This window comes from Schistocerca piceifrons, chromosome 3, assembly GCF_021461385.2.
Source record: "Schistocerca piceifrons isolate TAMUIC-IGC-003096 chromosome 3, iqSchPice1.1, whole genome shotgun sequence".
Lineage (NCBI taxonomy): Eukaryota > Metazoa > Arthropoda > Insecta > Orthoptera > Acrididae > Schistocerca > Schistocerca piceifrons.
In genome coordinates, this window is record NC_060140.1 from 187,915,944 (window position 1) to 187,939,002 (window position 23,059).

General features: G+C 39.8%; 1 protein-coding gene across 3 annotated transcripts in view; it reads right to left on the reverse strand.

Annotated features, from left to right (window-relative positions):
* Positions 1–23,059, reverse strand: part of LOC124788186 (transcriptional regulator ATRX homolog) — a 495,869-nt gene that overhangs the window by 215,311 nt on the left and 257,499 nt on the right. For all 3 annotated transcript variants that reach the window (XM_047255347.1, XM_047255346.1, XM_047255348.1), the window contains one exon: positions 18–181. In XM_047255347.1, the coding sequence (XP_047111303.1) occupies positions 18–181 (164 nt within the window). The remainder of the gene's footprint in view (positions 1–17; positions 182–23,059) is intronic.

Below are 23,059 nucleotides of genomic sequence, written 5' to 3' on the forward strand. Positions count from 1 at the left end.
GAAAATAATGTACTTACTTGGTAAGTTCGTACACTTCTATCTCATCACTATCAGGCAGATCCTTTAGCCAAATCTGAAACTCATTCACCCAGTTCTTGATTGTGCTGTATGGGCATATGATGAGAACTGTCTTCACAGAAGTAGCAGAGTTACACAAAACTGTGTGCACCAAAGCAACAACCTGAAAGTGCAAGACCAAAAATTAGTGCAGAGACAATACATTGAGTCTACTCATTCAGGCTTTGGTATGCTGTAACACTAACATGACAAGGCAAGCAACCGAATTTACCTGACTAAAAGGCAATCCTTAATATATAAAATGAGCCCTTTTTCGACGAGGCACCTTCAAAAATTTTTATTTTTAACCTATTCCAAATCAAACTGACACACTGTTTCACTGATATACAGTATCTTAAGATTTGTCTTACAAGTTAACAGTATTTACTGTACTGTAAACAACTGTGGTATTTTCTTAGACAAATTATATGATGCTGATGTTCAAGATGTTTTTCTCAAATGCTGAGTGAAGCTGCTGCGCTACTGTCATTTTGCTTCATAATGTAAATCCCTATCTTTTCATCACTGTTGTGCACCCCCTTGTACTTAATTTGAATTCTATGAAAATTGCTCTTTTATCTACAGTGCCTTCATTTGAATGGTTTCTTTAGCAATCAGGAAGTCTAAAATGCATTTCTCTCACACATACTGATCAACCTGCTGCAAATTCACAAAACCTTCCCTGATTTGGTCTCCTGAAAGTGTGGTATGCAACTCTGGCAATCCCATGCACCTAACATTACACATCTTCAAGTTTTCAAATTTTTACTTTCAAAAAAGGCGGATCAAAGAATTTGCATTAAATTTTGCTTGAAAAATGGAATGAAGTGCGGTACAGCATTCAAAATGTTGATTGTGGCTTTTGCCGAATCTATTGTGAGTAGCACAAGAGTTTATGAGTTGTATAAATGTTTCAAGGAGGGTTGAGAAGACGTTCAAGCCAATGACCACCCTGGACGCCCTAGCACATCAGTAACTGATGAGAATGTAGAAGAAGAAAAGAAAAATGCATCTGGAAAATCAACAAATCACCATCAGAGAGGTTGCTGATGATGCCGGCATTCTTCTGGCTCATGTCAATCAGTTTTCTCATATGTTTTGAGCAGAAAACCTTCTGCAATGAGGTTTGTTCCGAAATTGTTGAATTTCGACCACAAACGAAGTCGTGTAGACATTGTTTAGGAATTGCTGAAAGAAATCGACAATGATCTGGAATTTCTATAGAAGGTTACAACAGAGGAGAAAACATAGGTATACAGATACAACATCAAACCCAAGGGAAAATTGTCCCAATGGAAACTGACTGAAGAGCCAAGACTGAAAAAAATTTCACAAGTTAAATCACATGGACAGGTTCTTCACACTGTTTTCTTAGATTATAAAGGGCAGTGCATCACTAGTTTCTGCCTTATGGTCAATAAAGAATACTGCCTGGAAGTTATGTGCTGTTTGCATGAAGCAATCTGAAGAAAATGACCAGAATTGTTGCAAAACAACTCATGGAAATTGCACTGCAATAATGTTCCTGCTCACATCTCAATGCTTTTTGTAGTTTTTGGAAGGGAAAAGAAAAGAAAAGAAGAAGAAGAAGGACACAACAACATAATGTTGCTCCAGCCACCATACTTGCCAGAAATGGCCCCGTGACTGTTTTCTATTCCCGAGACTGAAGACAATCACGAAAGGGCATCATTTTGGCACCACTGTTAAAATAAAAACATAATTCCTGAAGAAGCTGAACACCATAACAAAAAATTAGTCCCAAAAATGCATCCAAGACTGGAAAAAGTGCTGGCACAAGTGTGTTGTATCTGGGGGGGGGATTACTTTGAAGGGGATAAAGCTGATGTGGAATAAATAAAGATACTTTAAGAAAAACAATAATTTTCATTACTTTTTGATGCCACCTCACATGTATATTCGCTTCGGTAACATCAAATTTTCTTCCTGCAGCACAGTTATTTGTGGTCTCTGCTCCATGAGTAACCATTATCTTAAAATTACTGACATACTCTCTGCATGAGCAAACTGTGAACTGCAAACTCTTAGGATTATGTTTAACAACAATTACGACTGTGAATTACATCCATTATCAATTGCTATTATCTACTGTCCTTACAGCACTAAGCAAACTGAATGACAACAGTATGCTATCCTCTCGGCTCCCTAGTGCTGAATCAGTAGAAATCTGAACAACCTGAGTTAACAATGCACTTCATAATTTGTTGCCAAATTCAAAAATCAACAGTGTTGTCAAGCAATAGCTGCTCTAATGCCATTGTTGAATCTTGCATGTCACCTACTCTGCCACATTTTGAGTGTTCTGTTGGAATATATTGGTGTTAGAATTAATTTGTCACCCATAAAAATGCATGCTATTGTTGAGTATTTCTCCATTTGTAAAGCAAGCTCAGTTCTGACATCTTATAGGTGGAGGTGAATTGGAGTTTAAAAAGTTGATAAAAAGAGAAGAGCAAGTTACAGGGGATGGATTTTCGTGGTTGGCAGGACAACAAAATTTGCTAGCCACCAGCCTTACCATATACAGCCAAGTTGGTGCCACTGAATCTCTTCTCATCTCACTCAAATCTGTGCATGACCTTAACTACCAACCTTCATGTGATGACCCCTTGTTAACCTCAGCAACCAAAATTTTTATGTAAGTTTTCATTCAGCCGCAAATTGCATATTTGTATCTAATCTGGTGCTACAGAGAAGTCAGAATACAGGACATAAAATTACTTATGATAATGATTACAAAAATCTCACACTGTTACTTACTGGACATGATGCACACCAGTTTTACATCAACTGAATTTATTATGTTAGCAGCCAACAATCTCTCATCTATTCTGTCATCACTAATAACACAGCAGAGTGAAGCAGTTGGTAATATAGAATGATACTGATTGACTCTTTACTTTGCGCTACTAAAGCGTTTTATTTTGTATTATTAGAGGGTTCTATTTTCTCGGATCGTACGAAGGGTGTTATGCCTGCAGGACTATATGTAGTCTTCAAAATGGTGTCCGTAACTCCAAGCAGGGAGCAGTCATTGAGTTTCTTATGGAGGAAAACCAGAGCATTGCAGACATTTGTAGGCCCCTGCAGAATGTCTATGGAGACCTGGCAGTGAACTTACATATGGTTAGTCTGTCATTACTTCAACAAGTTCATGCATACATGTCTGATCTCCCATGTGCCAGCTGACTGCACACAGCTGTGACCCCTGCAATGTCAGACTGTTTGGATACTCTCATTCAAAGTGATCAATGGTTCACAGTCAAACACCTCCCTGCACAACTGGACCTCTCAGCTAGTAGCGGTGACATACTAATTCACCAGAGGATACTTGAAGGGATGTGCCCGCAGGGTTCCTTGCCAGCTAAGAGAAGACCATAAAGAGCAATGCGGAACTGCTTGCACACTGTGATGGTGATTGGGACAATTTTTTGTCGAACATAATCACAGGCGACAAAACATGGGTTCATTACTTTGAACCAGAAGCAAAACAGCAATCCATGGAGTGGCGCCACACCACCTCCTTGGAAGAAAAGTTCAAAGTCACACCCTCAGCTGGTAAAGTCAGTGGAGATTATTGGAGGCTTCTATTTCCTTGGATTGTACAAGGGGTGTTATGTCTGCAGCACTATACGTAACCTTCAAAATGGCAGCCTTTACACTCCACGGGATTATTCTGTACAATGTCCACTCCATGGTGCAATGGTCAATTCTGAAATGTATTGTGCTACCCTCCATGGTGCAATGGTCAACTCTGAACTGTATTGTGCTGCCCTCAGGAAATTGATGAAACAGCTTCAATGTGTTCATTGCCACAAATGCAAACAAACTTCTCCTTCTCCATGACAAGGCACGGACCCACAAAATTTCATTGGACTGTTCTTCCTCATCCACCCTATAGCCTGGATTTCACACCTTCTGACTTCAATCTGTTTGGCCCAATGAAGGAAGCATTCCGCAGGAAACAATATGTGGATGATGGGGACGTTATATTATGCAGCAAGATTTTGATTTTGAGGTCAACCAGGAGAGTGGTACCAAGTGGGCATACAGACCCTCCCAGTAAGGTGGTGTAATGTCATTACATTTAATGGAGGTTATGTTGAAATAATAGGGTTTTGTAGCAAAAAGACTGGGGAACAATATGATGTGTTGGAATCCTGAATAAAACCAACCTGTTGTATGACTTATTTGAAACACTGCTCATAGTAATAAATGTAGAAAAATGAGAGAAATGAGAAAAATGAGAGTTAAAACTTCACAATACATTTGCCCCTCTGTTGTGTGTTCCATATCTCCTTTTTCTGCTTGTGCTTTTGTCCTGCATCGGTGTACGGTTGGAGAGTTTGTGAAATGGATGTCGCATGGCTAGTTTAAATGGTTGCCAGATGCTATTCCGGTTGCCATGCCATTACCCACCAGGAATGAATGTGTGTACCCCAAAAATATCAATTTCATATGAAATTCAAATGTTTCTATCCTGGAAGAAGTGCTAAATCTTCAACAAAATCAAATCTCAATAAAACACACACACACACACACACACACACACACACACACACACACACACGGGTGTGAATGGAAGAGGGAGACAGTATTAATTATATATTGCAATTTAAAATTTAAAATCCAAGACAGAATATAAATATCTACACACAGGTAGATCACTACTCACTGAGTACAGAAGGTATGCTGACAAGGCTGATTAGTAGCTCAGCTTGTGGAAAAGTCACACATCAGAGAGCAAAGATCGAGAAGCTCTCACGTACATGGTTACTTCCTCTTCCAGTTGAACGAGGAAGTTGAATAGTGGTCTTGGCGAGGTAGGTGGAGGGAACATGATGGTTGTGATGTGAATAGAGGGAGGAACAGCAAAAGATGAATGTATAAGTACCTATCTTGAACAGCTGACACTTATGTTTAAATAAGGAAGATTGTGGTTTAATGACCCATCACCAATGATGTATTTGTGGTATCAATAGCGATTTCATTGACTGCATGTGATGCTCACAGCTATGCGAGAGATGACACTTCAAAACTCCCTGCTAAGTGCCGCCCAGCAATCTCGCTCTTAAATTTCTCCCTGTCTCCAATGGGAAGGCGCCACACATACATGCCATCAGAGGATACTGAATTCTCACGACCTCACTGCCTGCAACTCTAACTGGTCATCGCATCTTTTTAAGCAGCCTCGCTCAGAATTTGAGCCCATACTTCAGTGAATTTACGCTGAGGTGACAAAAGTCATGGGATACCTCACAGTGTCATGTTGGACCTCCTTTTGCCTTGTGTAGTGCAGCAACTCAATATTCTTCAAACCAATCACAAGCAGTTGTTGTCTGGTGACATGACATCACTGTTTGGGGACATTAAGTCCATGAATAGCTGCAAATAGTCTTCAAGTAGCCGAACATAATCATTTCCAGTTAATGATGAGTTCAGCTGTACCAAAGGACACAGTCCGTACCATGTAAATGCAGCCTGCATCATTATGGAACCATCACCAGCTGGCACAGTGTGTTGTTAACAAATTGGTTCCAAGGCTTCATTGGGTATGTGCTACACTTGAATCCTACAATCAGCTACCAACTGAAATTGGGGCTCGTCTGACCAGGCCTCTGTTTCCCAGGCAATTTAGGGTCCAACCGATAAGGTCATGGGCCCAGGAGAGGCACTGCAGCAATGGCATGCTATTAGCAAAGGCACTCAATTCGGTCATCTGCTGCCATAGCCCAATCAGCAACAATTTCAACACACTGTCCTAATGGATACATTCATCGTACATCCCACATTTATTTCTGCAGTTATATGTCACAGTGTTGCTTGTCTGTCAGCACTAACAACTCTACACAAAAGCTGCTGCTCTCGGTCAGTAAGTGAAGGTGGTCAGCCACTGTGCTGTCTGTGGTAAAAGGTAATGTCTAAAATTTCCTATTCTCAGCACACTTTTAACATTGTGTATCTCAAAATACTGAATTCCCTGAAGATAACTCACATGGAATGTCCGATCCGTCTAGCTCGAATTACCATTCCGTGTTCCAAGTCTGTTAATTCCCATTGTGTGGCCGTAATCATGTCGGAAAGTTTTTCTCATGAATCATCTGACAACAAATGACTGCTCTGCCAATGCAGTTCTTTCTTATACCCTATGTACACAATACTAACACCATTTATGCATGTGCGTATCACTATTTCATGACTTTTGTCTCCTTAGTGTATACACTTATCAACATTAGTAGTGAAAGATGGCAGTTAGGGAAATACGTGGCGCAACACAACTAAACATTACTATGTGTTACTGTCCTATCCGATAGTATCAGCATACAGGACTATTTGAGACTGTCAAGAACATTGCTCTCACTGCATATAATTTCGCACCGCAGAGATATCTACAGGTCTTCAAAGTTATGTATATCTCAATTATTAAGCGTACATATTTTAAACAAATGTATTAATGCATTATCTTTTTGTAGCTATCTGAGTGCATTTACTGACCACCTCAATTACCAATACAGCAGACATCTGTTGGCGACATGTTTGGTTTATCCACCTACTGGTGACATGTTTAATTTTTTTTGGCCTATTGAAGTGAGTCTGGTTTTTTCTGCCCTGGCAGTGGTAGACAATCAGTTAAACTTTCATAATTTTCATCTGGAACTATTTGTGTATGCAATGGCAACTTCTAAGAAAAATCAATCAATCATTGCTCTTTTTCTGTTTCAGAGCCAACAAATCACCTATTTGCTCTCACCTACTTGCTCACACCTATTGGAAGACTGACTGAAGCACAACATTCACATCAAATGACAATGACTAAAGCACAGAATGCCAGTGGCCAGATGCTGCCTTCTCCAGCCTCGCTGCTCTTTTGATGCAACAGAAACGGAATGGACAGAGTACTGATTGCAGCTTGAGTAAATCTGGCTTCATACAAATGTCAGGGGAATCATGAAGCTCTTTCTTTTTTCTTGTGGGCAGGGTTGTACGAGGGTTGCCCCGAAAGTAAAGCACCACATTTTTTTTTCTTCAGCAATTCTTTATTGAACATAATGAGAATTACACACACAAAAAAATGGTGTTTTATCTACACATCCTTTTTTTTGGGGGGGGGGGGGGGGGGGCATCGTATCAATGGGTTCTTCATCCACCACACTTGGTGTGCCACTGACAGCTACATGGGAGACGACTCTTTTGCTTGCTGTCCCCGACGGCGGTCACCGTGCAACCACACCGCCAGAGGTCAAGCTCTTGTGACCTCACTGCCTCTGACTCTGACTGGAGCATCTTTTTAAGCAGCTTCATTCAGAACATCACCCCAGATTTTAACTAACTTACAAACTTATCAACTTCAGTATAGAAAAGTGCACTGAGGAAATGTGTGTGGTGAGCATTCAGACTGAGTGAAAAAAGTTATTGAAAGGTTTCGTGGAATTTAAAAATGTTTTATTTCATTTATTCCTTTGGAAGTCTGGCATAGTCCACTGCATCCTACACTCAAGCTATGGTTGGACCTAGGTTGGAGCAATACTGGACATTTCTACATAATGCATTTACCCACATTCAGCCCACATGAACAGCATTCCCACATTGGATACTGCTGACAGGCGATGCTGTTGCAAAGTGTTGCTGACAGAGGGATGCATCAATCAGAGGGCTGGAAACTGTCATGTGGGAGATGCAGAGCACGATGTCGAGAGCATGGTGGTACCACTGGGTAGCGTTCTTGTCCGTACCAGATGTGTTCTCCTGCTACTCTTTCTGGGTAATATGTGGCTGCACCTGCCACACTGCAGTTTGTATTTTCCTGTATCCCTTAATAGCAGGAGATGGAACAATAAACTCCACTCAGTGATCTAAAACACTTCTGGTTTTGTCTTTTCAATAAATTCCCTGACACTCCTGGATCTGCATACCCTTCCTAAGTCCTGGCGTTGGTCCATCTGTGCACAAATGGTGTCAGCCACAGGATCAGAGCGCACCATTCGGCCAGGGTTATTGGCCCACTCCTTTGTGGATAGTTGCCGCATATTAATTCTATGGGAGAGCTGGCCTTACATTGTTCACCTGTAACATGCCTACATTGGATTGGACTGGACTTTTTGCCACATGGGTGTGCTCTATGGGCCACCTTGCTGCCACACTGTCTAAACATCAACACAGGTGGCAGTCTGGCATTAACCGTCTGCCTCACTGCTGCACGTCCGACCAAGACTCGCTGCCATATCGCTTTGAGTCCATGCAAATGCCAATGTCACCATCTCATTGCCGCTGATGCACCACACCATGCTGCAGACCCCACCAACATTGCTGTCTTCATGCTACTTCAACTGACGACGGAAAAGTTAAATTAAGTCTGACTGCCACGCGTGCTTATTCTTTGCTGCCATCTTTCTGCAAGCTACCATCACTGGAGCCTGTCACTGTTAGGTTTTAATGTTCATTTACACATGGGGACCTTTTCTCTCTTATTAAAGTCTTCCTGTCTTTACAAATTGTGGCCGTAGAATTTATAACCATGCCTGATAAACACTCTCACAGATGGCAGGACGCAGCTGCTGCTGGAAATGTCCAGGTAGATAATGCGGCTCTACTTCAAGAGCACATTAATTCTGCAAAAGTTACATGTGCAGGAATAGGTAACTGATCTATCACATCAAGACGAAAAGAAAACTAAGCAGGCATCAAGTCAAACTACGACTAGCACTTCTAGGCCTTCTGCTGTGGATACAGCAACTTACATACCGAATGTTGTCAGCACCCTTCCTGCAGTCTCTTTTGCTTCATCCTTCTCAGAACTTGGCCAGAATGTTACCACATTCCTGCAAAATTTCTGAGATGTAGTACGCTCTTGCTCCTCCTCACAACAACATCCTGCTAAGTATACATTTGATGAACTGGCAAAGGAATTAGCAGAGTACTACTCTGACAAGAAAATATTAGTATTTCAGGGACCTTTTGTCCACTTTATGCCAGAAGAATGGTGGAGATTTTGAGGCTTTCACAGATCAGACACAAACCGTATACTGTAGTACATATGCACTGGGAAAAGATGCACTGTGTACTGAGGTACTAACTGAAGAGGCCGAGACAAAAGTTATTGATATATTTATTTGCGGAATAAACCTGCAGATTGGGACTGAAGTTAAAATGGCTTTCCCCACATCATTACAAGAAGCCATGAGATTGATTCTGTTGCACGAAGTAGGTCAATTCGTTTCAACCCCTGTGGGGAACAAAGAGGCGTACAATGTCTTTTTGAATGCCAATGGTGCAGATAACTTAACTATACAGATGAGCACTGCTGTGCACTGTGTTGTGCAAAATGTCATATGATACGACACACAAACGACAGCTGCCCGTACAATCAGAGGCAAAGGTATTCACAGCAGAATACTCTGGAAAATGAGACAACGGAGTGGGGAAACAAAGGAGGGGCAGGCTCTGCTGCCGCCGCTGCCACCGAACCCTTACTTAGAAATCAGTTGCATCAGAAGTTACCAACTCGCCTGAGTCATTTGTATCCAGTTCTGGAGGAATATGCATGATTATTCGAGGAATGGCAGTATTTGCCAGCAACTGACCTCGTACAGAATGAATTTCCCACAGAAAACACTAGACTGTTTGCAAAGAAACCATACAGACTACTATTTCACCTACAATCCATTGTTGAGGATACCACTGAACAACAGGTGGCTGCAGGGATAATGTAACCTTCTACAAAGCCCATGGTCATCACCAATAATCGTGTACCTAAAAAGTCAATCAATAGGGGGAAAACCTATCATCTGTGCATCGACAAGTGAGCAGTAAATAAGGGCATGACCCCTGATACTTACCCTTTACCCCATATCGATGAAACATTGGACAGATAAGAGAATTTTAGGTATTTTACCACCCTTGACAGGAACTCTGGTTACCACCAAATTCTGATCGCACCACAACATAGACCAAAGACTGCTTATTTGGTTCCTCCCACCCTCTATGAGTTTTTACGCATGCCCTTTGGTCAAAGGAATGCACCTACCACTTTCCAACGATTCGCTGACCTACTGTTTGGAGGTCTGAAACCCATTATGTGTATTGCATACTTAGATGATATAATGTTTTGAAGAACAATTGAGGAACACGTAGAGAGATTAAAAAAGTGTGTCCTCAGGTTCGTAAAGTGCACGTTTAAACTTCAAAATAGAGAAATGTTCTTTCACAAAATCACAGGTTCATTATTAGGAACACATTATTACTGCAGATAGAGTAGTTGAGAATTTTATACTTCCCACTAACATTATAGAGTTGCAATCTTTCTTTGGTATTGCCAATTATTACCACCTTTCTGTGGAGGATTATCTTATGGTAGCTAAAATGTTAACAAAATTGTCGAAGAAAGCTGTTCTGTTTGAATGAACAGAGGAGTGTGAAGCAGCTGTGGGAAAAATTAAGGATGTTTAGACAAGTTCGCCTTTGCTGATCTATGCAGGTTTTGAGAAACCTCTTATTCTTTCCACTGACACCTTGGATTATGCTATTGAAGCTGTCCTCAGTCAGGAATATGAAGGTGAACAAAGATTTACAGGTTATGCTTCCATGCAGATGGAACCAGCAGTGAAAAATTATAACACTACAGAAAAAAGAGTTTTTAGCCTTTGATTTTGGAGGTAACTAGTTCAGTATGAGTGAAAATTCGCTGTGGTCATTGACATGCTGCCACTGTGTGGTTGTTGAGCTTAAAGGACAGCAGTAGTCGCTTAACTCAATGGGCACTGAAATTATCAGAATACGACTATGATGTATGCCAAAATCCAGACCTTTTACACTAGAGCACTGATGCACTAAGCTGTAATGTTAGGCTTGTTCAGACTGGCAATGCTTCAACACAAAAATTAAAAGCAGCAAAGGCGAGATTTAGAAAGCCACTAGTACGCTTCCTTCCCATATTTCGTCACAGAAAGCGGTATCTTATATCATGTGACACCTCTGGGTAACGAGTAGCAATGCCTAAAAAGTTGCAACAGTGCATAATAGCACAGTGTCAAGACAGTTTCCAAGCATGCCATAATGGACATTGTGCCACAAATGCTGGGACAGCTTCCCGCTTCTGGTGGAATATTTGACAGACCGATGTTCAGAAATATATACAGAATTGTCTTTATTATGTTTACAGGGCAACCCCCCCTTACACACACACACACACACACACACACACACACACACACACACACACACACACACACACACACACACACACACACACACACACAAAACCACAAATTGTCCCTTTGGATATCACTGGCCCATTCCCACAAAGCAAACAAAACAATAAATACAGCTTATCCATCACTGAACACTATTCCAGAAGCCAAATTCTACTACCTCTTGTGGACATGACTGCAGACACTGTTCCATGTGCCTTTGCCACTCCTTTAATTCTGTCATATGGAAGTCCTGACACTACCTCGACCGATGAAGGAACTAATTTCATGTCTGTCCTGTTCATACATGTATGCAAATTACTATGAATCAAAAAATGACAAACCACAACTTTTCACTTGAAATGTCATATCAAATGTGTCCATAAGACAATTGTTCAAATGCTGTCCTACTAAGTCAACATATCACACTCAGATAGGGCCTGGTACACTGCTTATGTAGCATCAGCATACAACAGTTGTATAGATGACTCAAATGGGTGTATGACCTGTGAGGCAGTTTACGGAAGAATCATGGTGTCTCCATTCAAACACGATAAGTTACCATCCAGTGTTGATATGGCTGAAGTGAAGGTTAAACAAAATGATTTCAATACTACTTAGAAGAAACAATGACTTAGCGACAAGTGGGCTTCACTTCCGCAGTACAAACCTGAAGACCTTGTTCTGCTTCAAAATCCCGTGGTCAAGAAAGGAAAGACAAAGAATTTCACACCTCAGTACAAGGACCCATTTCCTGTCATAGGAGGAACTTCTTTTGTGATTGTAGAGGTAGAATTGTCTGATCATGCCTTAGAGTACACTTCGATCAGTTTAAGTTGTAAACTGGCCCAGCTGTGCTGCCCCTACGATACTGCCAAATCCTCCTCCAAATGTGCTTCACTAGAGTAAGGCAAGGTTGCCACATGTTTCCCCAAATGAAATTCCCTAATATTTCCCCGATCTCTAGACAAGTTTTAACATTTTTCCCTGACAAGTTTTGAGATCTCAAGAGTAAGTAAAGATATAAGTTGACAAAAAAATGTAAGGGCTTCTGTATTTCTAAACATGTGAGCAAAAATCTTAAGTACTAATGTCAACATCTTTTGTAATGAACTGTTTTTAGATGGAGAAAGCCAGACGAACGGTATACATGTTTCATTAAGACCACTTATGTTATTTTATTTCAGCAACACTAAACACATTTGGTGGCAAAAATATGCATTTCGTTGGAGTCACAAGACAGATTTAAAATACCTTCACTGATTGAGTTGTATAAACAAACACAATAGGTGACTGCCAATAAAATGTTGGTTCTACTATGTTTGTTATTGTTGGTTATTACCCACTGTGCTATGTCTATTACTTTACAGGTATTGTGCAATTTTTCTTTCAAGAAATATATGAGTACATAGCATACAAACTGTCAGCAACTGCCACACTTTTCTTCTTCTTATCGACCATACTTTCTAATATATAAAGTACTTTTCAAGTGCCAAAATATACTAGAATAAATAAAATGTATATAAAACGCCATACTGTACAGTGTACTTGCACTGAGAAGGCCGCAATTTCTCAAATCCCTTGCCATGGCCTCTGGCCTACTGAGGAGCACTGCAGTTCTGTGTGCATGGGTAAACCACAAAAATCCATCGCATTATGCCACACACAAACAGAACTGGCTTGGAGGCAGATCAGTGAGACTAGATCCGACGGGCAGGCCTGCACATTAGTGGGAAATGATCCACTTCAGATCGGCAGGCCCAATCTGTTAGGGACACCCACAGAAATGGCCTGAGGTTTTGGCCCAAAATGGAAGTCTACTTGTGTGGCCAGACACCATGTTGATGAAATGAGACCAAGGTGATCAACCCCTGCAACAGGTAACTTACACAAATACTCTGAGAATTAATACTAACGGGGATAGGTAGCAACTCATCAGACAGGCACATAAAAAGACAATCAAACTCTCAAAACTAAATTTTTGGCCATAGCCTTTGTCAGAAAACGAGTACACACACATTAACACAATCACTCAGACACGACTCATGAACATGTGACTGCTGTCTCCAGCCGCTGTGTCAACAGTCTCTGAGAATCAGATCCAAACACACCACTCCTCACACATGCCTGCGTCTCCTCGGCAGCTGCTAGGCTAGCGGTAAGAGCTGGTGGCAAAGCTGACTGCAAGCTGAGGGGAGTGGTAGAAAGGGGAGAAGCAGTAAGAATGAGGGAGTAGGGATGCAGTGCACATACTCAGTTGCAACCAGTCAGTGATGATGAACGACATCTCAGTAAACAAACCATTTCATCTACTGAGACGAAAACAAGATTTTTCCAGTGTCCTTTTCAAATATCCCTGATTTCCCTGACATTCGAAATTTCCGGACATCCCCTGATTTCCATAACCTGTGGCAACCCTGGTAAAGAAAAGTGAGGAGTAAAAAAGACAATTTATTGCCACCATGCCCAAGGTATGCTTTAAGGAACAAGCACTCTTACACCCCAAGATCAAGGGATTAATTTTGTTTTGTCCATAGAGAACATATGTACCTTGTCAGGTTTGTGGACATTTTGAAAAATAATTTATTTGTAGATATGATGAGCAGTGATCATGTTTTGCAGTTGTTATTTTTGTGATTTAGTTAATCACTTTGTGTTTGACTTTTTTTATTCACAGAGAAAGTGTGTTAGGTTGGTAGGATCAGTTTCAGTTGAAGTTAATTGCTTTTGTGGTTTTGCTTCATAGGAAGCTACTTGCGCTGCCATATAGTACATAAGCGTGCAGTGCTGTATTGTAAGTCATAGAGTTAAGAGTCAGTAACTAAAGCAATGGCAACTGATATTGTAAATTATATTTGAAGCAAAAGTAATTGTTTACACAATAGGCAGCCAAGTAGTAAGAGTTATTTCAGTTGTATTACACCGATACTGTTCAGATGAGGAAAGAAAATGAATGTCCTACCAGACCACACTAACATAATTTTTCCCCTGCCTCGAGATGACTGGGTGTTTGTGTTGTCCTCATCGTTTCATCAACATTCATGAAAGTGGCGAAATTGGGCTGAGCAATGGTTGGGAATTTGTACGGGCGCTGATAACGCGCAATTGAGTGCTCCACATACCAATCATCATCATCATCATCATCATCATCGTCATCAGCACACTAACATAAGTTTAAAAATAACCAGTAAATGCATAGCAGTGTTAAAAGGGGGAACACACTGAAGTACAAGGTGTACAACTTTGCTTCTGCCATTTTTTCCCAACATTTGAGGCTTTAATGAAACAAATTGGTTACACATGTATCATTCAAAGTATTTTCCATCGCTGGCCACTACTTTCTCAGTGTACGAACGCCACGCCGAAAAAATTGTTCATCTTTTGAACTGATCCACGAATCGGTCCAATTTGTGACTACTTCATGAGATCAGAAGTGTTGCCCAGCCAGGCCATGCACCATTGATCTAAACAGGTGATAGTCAGAGGGAGCAATGTCTGGAGAATACAGCGGGTTGAATAGGACTTCCCATTTTAACGTTTCCAAGTAAGTTTTGACCTCTTTTGCAATGTGGGGTTGAGCGATGTCGTGCTGCAAAATCACTTTATCGTGCCTCTCGCTGTATTGCAGCCATTTGTCTTTTAATACTTCGCTCAAATGCATTAATTGCATTCAATAACACCTCATAATACACGATGCCATGCTGGCCCCACCAAATGCAGAGCATGATCTTGGAGCTGTGAGTATGTAGTTTGGCCGTCGATTTGGAAGCATGGCCAGGATATCCCACGATTTTTTGTATTTAGGGTTGTCGTAATGAACCCATTTTTCATCCCCGGTCACAATGTGATGTAGAAATACCTTCCGTTTATGCCTCTGAAACAACTGTTCACAAACACACAAACGTCGTTCAACGTCTCTTGGCTTCAGCTCACACAGGACCCAAGTTTCTTCTTTCTGAATCATGCTCATAGCCTTGAGACGTTTTGAAATGGCTTGTTGTGTCACTCCCACTAATCGTGCCAGTTCTTCTTGAGTTTGACACGAGTCTTCACTCTATAATGTCTCCAATTCTGCATCTTCGAAAACATTCTCTCTTCCACCACTATACCAGTCTGTGACGTTAAAATCACTTTTCTTGAAGCGTTGAAACCACTCACGACATGTTCTTTCACTAATTGCGTCCTTACCTTACGTACTTGAGAGCATTCGATGAGACTCAGACGCTGTTTTCTTCATATTGAATCACAACAGTAACACCTCCCACAAATGATGAGAATTAGGCTCGTAACTGACATTTTCAATCAAGAACAACTGTATGATGCAGACACAAATTGACTAATGTTTGAATGAGGTTATGTTGACCGAGGTCCAAGCTAACTGCCTGACATCTGCAATCTGTTTCTTCCGACTGCTACTTACCGTTGTCGCCACCTATCAGCAAACAGTGGAAGCAAAGTTGTACACCTTGTAATATACTAGGTGCTGAATAGTTCCAGTTACACTAGGTAAAGATCTGCACATCCTGCAAGGTAGGTTTCCAAAGACCATTTACACTACTGAAGACCGAGTGTAATGAGCATTTAACTACTGCAAGATACAGAGCATAACATTGGGATAGGAGAATATCTGTTGTGCCAGTTTTTTGAACAATCTTAAGAGAGGAAAGTCAACTTAAGGGTACATGTGCCTCTCAAGTGCTTTTGTATAACAGAAAACATAGTTTTGTTACAGCTCATGTAAATGTATACATATGAACAAAAACTAAAGAAACAAACAGAGAATTTACTGTTTCTTTCTGTGTGATAGACCAGTGAAGCACAGGGTGGAGCAGAGGAAACACGTTTTTCACTACTGGATGACTGGGACACGGTTTGATAAAAATAATAAAAACAAGCATTAAGTGATGGATTTTTTAATGCAGTTTTGAAATATACATACTTTAATTAGGTTCGAAAATAATGTCTTGCAGATGACGTCCTTCTTGCTGGATAGAAATTTGGATCCTCTCCCGAAAGTTATGCATGTCTCTCTCCAACATTTCATTCGACACGGATTCAATTTCCTGACAAATGTAGTTCTTCAGGTCATCAATTGTGCAAGGCCTGTTCATGTAGACTTTTGATTTTAAATATCCCCACAAAAAGAAGTCACATATCGACAAATCGGGTGAGCGAGGGGCCAGTAAACACCACCATATCTCGAAATAACATGTCCTGGGAACTTTGTCAAACCACTTCCATGGATGCTCTTGCCATGTGAGCTGTGGCACTGTCCTGCTGGGACCATATTTCTCTTATGTTCACTTGACGCCTTTCAAGTTCTGGACAGAGAAAGTTGTTTAACATTTTAACGTAGTGTGCTGATGTCACAGTAACTGCAGTTCCTACCTCTTAAAAAAAAAAAATTGGGTCCAACAATCCTCATCTTTGAAATGCAGCGCCACACTATTACTTTTAAACTTTGGAGAGGTTTTTGATGTAATTCATGTGGGTTCCCCGGCACCCAACACCGACAATTTCGAACATTGACGTAACCGTCTACATGAAAATGTGCTTCATCACTTATGAAGACCGTAGCATCTGCATCTTCTGTAAAAATTTCATCCATTATGCAACAAAACTCTCCACGCTGCACAAAATCACATTCACTAAGCTGCTGGATGATCATTATTTTGTACAGGTGAAACTTAAGACCATCACGTAAGATGCGGTGAAGCAAACAACGCGACATACCCAACGCTACAGCCTGTCGTCTAGCCGATTGTTTCGGACTAGCAAGAACTGCTATTCTCACTAGGTCTACATTTTCCAGAGTACGAACTGAATGGGGAAGACCAATTGGTTTCTTTTTCATCACAGATCCAGTACTTCTAAATGCTGCAACCCATCAGAGTACAGTATTTCGATCAGGCACTGCACTTCGACACGTCGAACTCTAGTAAAATTTTGAAGGAAAAGACGTTGCACTGTGACTACGGAATCATTGTTTCTAAAGTACTGCTCGACAACGAACACACAATGCTCTAAGCTCCAACACTCCATAGTGACTGAAACTGCATTGTATGGGCAGCCTGCCACGTACTAGTGGTTCAAAAAACATGCGTTTCCTCTACTCCACCCTGTACCTGTTAAACGTGTAATCACTCTAAAGTAATATAAAACTAAACTTTCATGTGTGTTTCTCACCCATACAGTGTACTGGAAGTCATTTTACAATCCAGTTATACTGTCCGTTCTTAGAAAGTTAATGACACAATTAAATGTAGACTATACTTTACAACAATATAGTACTGTTTGGTACAGTTTCACCATTAATGCTGTCTGTTTCAAAATCACACAGAAAGAATGAAATTGTTTGAACTGATTGAGAAGCAGGTTATGACACATTATTTGAAAGTTACGTTGACCTCTTACAAGTCATGAACAATCCATGTTACAACCATCTAGTAATGTTCACGCTTTTACATATTTAACAAGCCAAATTTATTACTGTTTGGCAACAAATCTGTTGACGAATGATACTTTTTTTGTAAGTTAAGAATAAAACAAAGTAAATTTTGTCTTCACTAGTGATGAAGAGTAGAGTGTTTAATGGTGAGACACACCACACAATAGCGACACCAGTGGTACATCCTGTAGAACAATTTGATACTGTTCTGTCATAAAATACAATACGCTGCAAGTGTGACAGTATGTGGGTTACCCAGACTGATATGACAACTTGGACCACATAGATTTTGACCAGTTTGTTGGCACCATTAATTTTAAGGTGTGACCACCAGTAATAGCCCTGCCAACCAGAGCACGCCAGATAGTGTGCTCTGTCAACTTGCTCTGCCTTGTGGTTGAGGCCCAGGACCTGACGAAACTGAAAGGTAACCTTTGGGTAACGCTCTCAGTTTAAATTGTGTTCAATTTCTTTAGCAATGACCCGTTTGGAATATGAATGCCTTTCAATCACATTTACAAATGCAATAAAGATTAACAAAGTGAAAGGACATACTGTAAGGATAAGAATTTTCGAAGGAAACACTGCCGCACTTCCTAATATATGCCACTCTCTACATAATGTTTGAAGCTGGTACCTACTTGCTAATTAAATCACTTTGACGGCCATCCCCGGATTGTTCATACTGATTATGTCCCTAGCTCTATGATGTTCACTGAGAGCTACATAAATAGCTGTAGCCACTATTTGCTTTACAACTGAGGGAACATACTAATTCTCTGGCGAAAATTATATAGTGGCACGACTAAATCTTATTCACCCTATTGCTATTAAGATTTTCAACCCTGTTACAAACCACTGTGAGGAGCTCAACTAGGAACACAAATGTGTTTTTCAAAATGCAGCTTTATTCCATTAATTTGTTTTGTGACAGACAACTTCACTTTGGTTAAGCCTGTGGCTACGTAGAACATAGCCTCTACGCTCTCACGGCAACAGTGTTAACTTTGTCAACCCCTGCTAAAGCACTAAGCTACTGACAATCCTGCAGGTTTGGTATGCATTATCCATCAACCACAGCAGGAATTTAGTAAGAGTTCCTTACACTAGCAAAGCTAGCCACTATCTTACATGAGCTTTTGCGACTGTGTCTGTTATGTGTGAAGGTAGGCTAACCTCTGGATTTTGTGTGGACATGTAGATGCCACACAAGACCTCTTGGATAAAATTTATGGTTGCATTTGAATCCTGCCTGTATTTGCACATTGTATGGAGCCAATACAGAACTTGCAATTGAATGTCATCTTGTAAATTTTCAGTTAATATTGTTGATTTAAAGAGAAATTTGCCATGCAAAATAAGAAATGTTGTCTATTGATCATTCTCACGTTACACATTCAGGGCTTTGATTGGAATAATTCCGCTAGGTGAGCAGTACACATTTTTGCATTCCAATCCAGATATCAGGTCACTGAGCCTGAAAATGCAGAAGGACATCTCCATACACCCTACCGTGAGGACACAGTTACCACTAATTATTGCTTCCTTAAGTTTATCAACTATTGGTTTCATACATTTATGCACAACTGTGCTTGAGAATGTGGTAACAAGTTTTCACATGTTACTGCAAGCCATTGTAACTCTTGGTGACCAAGATTATATTTATGTGATCATAAAAATTTTTCTTGTGGTTGAGCAGTTTGGAGTCAGTGGACCACAGTTATGGATTGCTTGGTGTGGATGCAACATGAGGCACTGTTGAGTTGCAACTAATAGCTGCACATATCTCTGCTCTGATAAGAGGTGCACAGCGCCACAGCCTCATACTTATACAGCTGTAATGACACCATACAAAATCTGCATGTGCAACTCATTGGACGGTCATTTCTGTATTCCTTACTAATAAGTGGACCATCAAGTAGCCTCCACCATTTCTCTCCTGGTTGAATGGAAGAATTTTTCCTGGTTTATTAGAAAAATTTTGTAACTTTAAACTTCATATAAGAAATCAACACAACAGCTAGCTCAGTCCACACTATGACTCACCAGTCATTCTTGGTCAACCCACTCATTGAAAAGCGCCTGCTTTTATTTGTTTAGGTACAGCTATGGACCACCACAGTGATACGTTGTGTGCCTAGAACGAGAGGTGTCACGTCCTTAAATACACATGCTAGCGAAAAAATGTATATGACAGAGTAGTCAATTAAGTGGTGGGCACCCCACTGTTGGGAGGTGTTTGAATCATAGGATCTGATGCCAGTGCTAATAATCCAGTGATAGTACAGAAGTGGGTAGCAGTCAGGCGACCCTACTTGCTGAGGTTGAGACAGTAGTTCCATGGAGTGGGAGGTGCGAAAGAAAGAGTTCCATGAAATCTAAAAACGCAAAATATTAAAGATAATAAATGTATCGTAATTGTTAGGTGGCAACTTATTTAAGTGTTTGTTGCACAAGGTGTAGTGTGACAAACAACCACAAAGCCCAAGCCAACCTCAAATGATTCACGTGATGACCTTAGCAGCTGAAAGACAGATAAGAAAATTTTGAAGAAAGCACCAAGGAGAAAATGGGTCGCCACGGGAAACGGGAATAAAACAACAAGACGTTCTATACAGTATAGACATCAAACTCAGTCAGAAACAAATAATAAAATTGAGTGAAAAACAAAGATCTCTACTGGGGAGAAACAAACCAGTTTTCACACAACGACAGTACGCAACCTACAAGCAGTCGCAAAAGATTGCAGTGCACATGCCGTCATCGGCACACTGCAGCCTACATGCAGTTTGTCAGCAGCACACAGTCGTCTGCAGATTGCAAACCACACACATCACATCGGCAGCATGCAGCCATAACCAACTAGCAGTTGATGCGCAGTCTGCTAGCACCATAGTATAAAGTTAAAAGTGCACTTCTTGTGACCAATTTAAAAAGTTGTACATGTTGTGAATGATATAATAAGACAAGGGCAGAATACAATTAATTTTAAAATTAAAAATATCAATATAGGCAACAAGCATGTTGAGACAAGAAATAAAATATTTGTTTATGCCTATCATCACAAGAAAGGTGACAATGTCAGGAGAAATTAATTTAGAAATAATTTTGGAAAAATTCAATTAATTTACTAAGCAGATACAAACTCTTAATGACAAAAACAATAACATGATACAAAACCAATTTAAAGAGATTAATAAGAAAACACAGTCATCCGTCGAGGAGGTACTTAACAGTAATAATGACAGATTTGCTTCAGTTGATGAGAAACTTTAGCATTTGGAGGAGAGTTTAGTGGAAACACTAGACCATAAATTAAATGTTTTAAAAACAAAATTCATACTGAAATGCTTTAACAATGTGACCTTATGCGTAACAAAATTCAAGAACATATTAGGGAAATTCATACTGATGTAGATAGTTTGCGATGAGAATTTGCAGTACAGGAGTGTAAACTTGAAAAAGGATCAGATCTCAGATGTGCAAAATCGTACTGAAGTTTTACAGCAAAGGAGCGGGAATGGAGATTCCATTTCATCACATGATATCTTTGCGGGTTTGGAGGAGAGTGCATGAAATATAACTAGTGTACAGTTTTCTGGGAATGACGTAACTCCTCCAAATAATGAATTTAAATGATTGTGGGATGAGTTGGATAAAACGAGACAAAAAAAAAAAAAAATCACAAAAGTTAGTGTAGAGATAAATCTTTAGACACAAATACTTTATTAGAAGAACTACAAATAGGTAGTAGCATGAACCTATACAAGCATTGCCCAAGATTTAAACTTGATGTACTCCAAACATACTTCTTACGAGCTTTTTTGAGATCTTTACTACAAAAATGGGAGTATTCTTGGAGAATAGATTTTGCATTAAGTTATCTAGTAGGGGATACTGCTGAGTGGGCGAATGCTCACTCAGAAGAACTTACTTCATGGTAGAATTTTCAAGAGAAATTTAGATATAAATACTGGCACAAAAGAAACAAGAAAAATTAACTTAAGCATTTCTTGACCCAAAGCACTACAACAGTTTTTGCCGAAGTTTTAAAAAGTATAATGAGTGGTCTTTAACACGATCTAAATATTCAGACACCCCACTGGATGAAGTTCATTTAGCTAAAGTATTAGTGAGACGGCTACTCTATTATGTACTTAAAAATAATTTGTACTGAGGTCGGGCTACTGTAAACAAATTGTTATCATTTGTGGAAAATCTAGATACCATGAACAATGAAAAGAATAGTCCAAATCAGTAAGACATGGGTCATGAAAGTAATAAGTTTAAATAAATGTCACGAAAGAAACAAGCAGTAAATTACTGCCAAGTGACTGAATATCCAGGAAGAAAGTCGAAACAAAAACTACAACAACAAAACATGACTTAAGAAATGCACACACACAAACGTTTAATAATAATAATAATAATAATAATAAGGAAAACTGAATTCATTCATGGGTTTCGGTGTGAAAATTAAGAAGACTTGTGGAACTAAATGGTCTGAAGAGAGAAAAGCCGCCTTCAGCGCAAGAATGAAAGAAGTGTGGACTGAGAGAAAGAAGACTTCCCAGAAGCGCAAGAAATAACTGTTTTCACGGTCTTTAACGGCCAAATTTGTATAATAATAATAATAATAATAATAATAATAATAATAACAAGGAAGAAGAGGCTACAATTGTACAACACTTTACATCAACCCAAACAATTTTAGGGATGGAAAAATCAAGGTTCTGGTCAAAAGGTCATGATTCAGGACGTATGAAATGGAATGTAAGCCCATATAGGAAAAATTTATAGCTTTTAGTAGAATCACACCATTACAAAATTGGTTACTAATGGAAGATGAGCAACAGAGATGTACCAAAATTTAAAAAAACCATAGTTGTAGGTTCGGAAAACAATTGTAAAGTAAATGTAAACGTAGATTCGGGAAATGAAATTTTCATCATGTCAGATTCATTATTTGATTTTTTTTAAGACAGAAAAAAAGTTTATCTGATACTTCCTGTAACTGCCATATATGTAGTAGGATTTACAGAGCTAAAGCGAGACAGATTAAACACGAAGTATGACTACCAATAACATTGAATAATTTTACAGTTATTCTGACCTGTTTGGTAGTGCTTAATGTGAATCTGCAACAGCCATTGGGGATGGATTGGCTGATGAGATACAGAGTAATCCTTCATTTCTCCACACAACGTTTAACATATAATTGTAGAGACAAATTAAACATATTGCCATTTAAAGAAAACACTAGTGGTAATACAGAGATAACATCGACTCAATAGCAACTGTATTACTGTTATAAACTTAGAGAGTACAATCAATGTGAACTACAAGA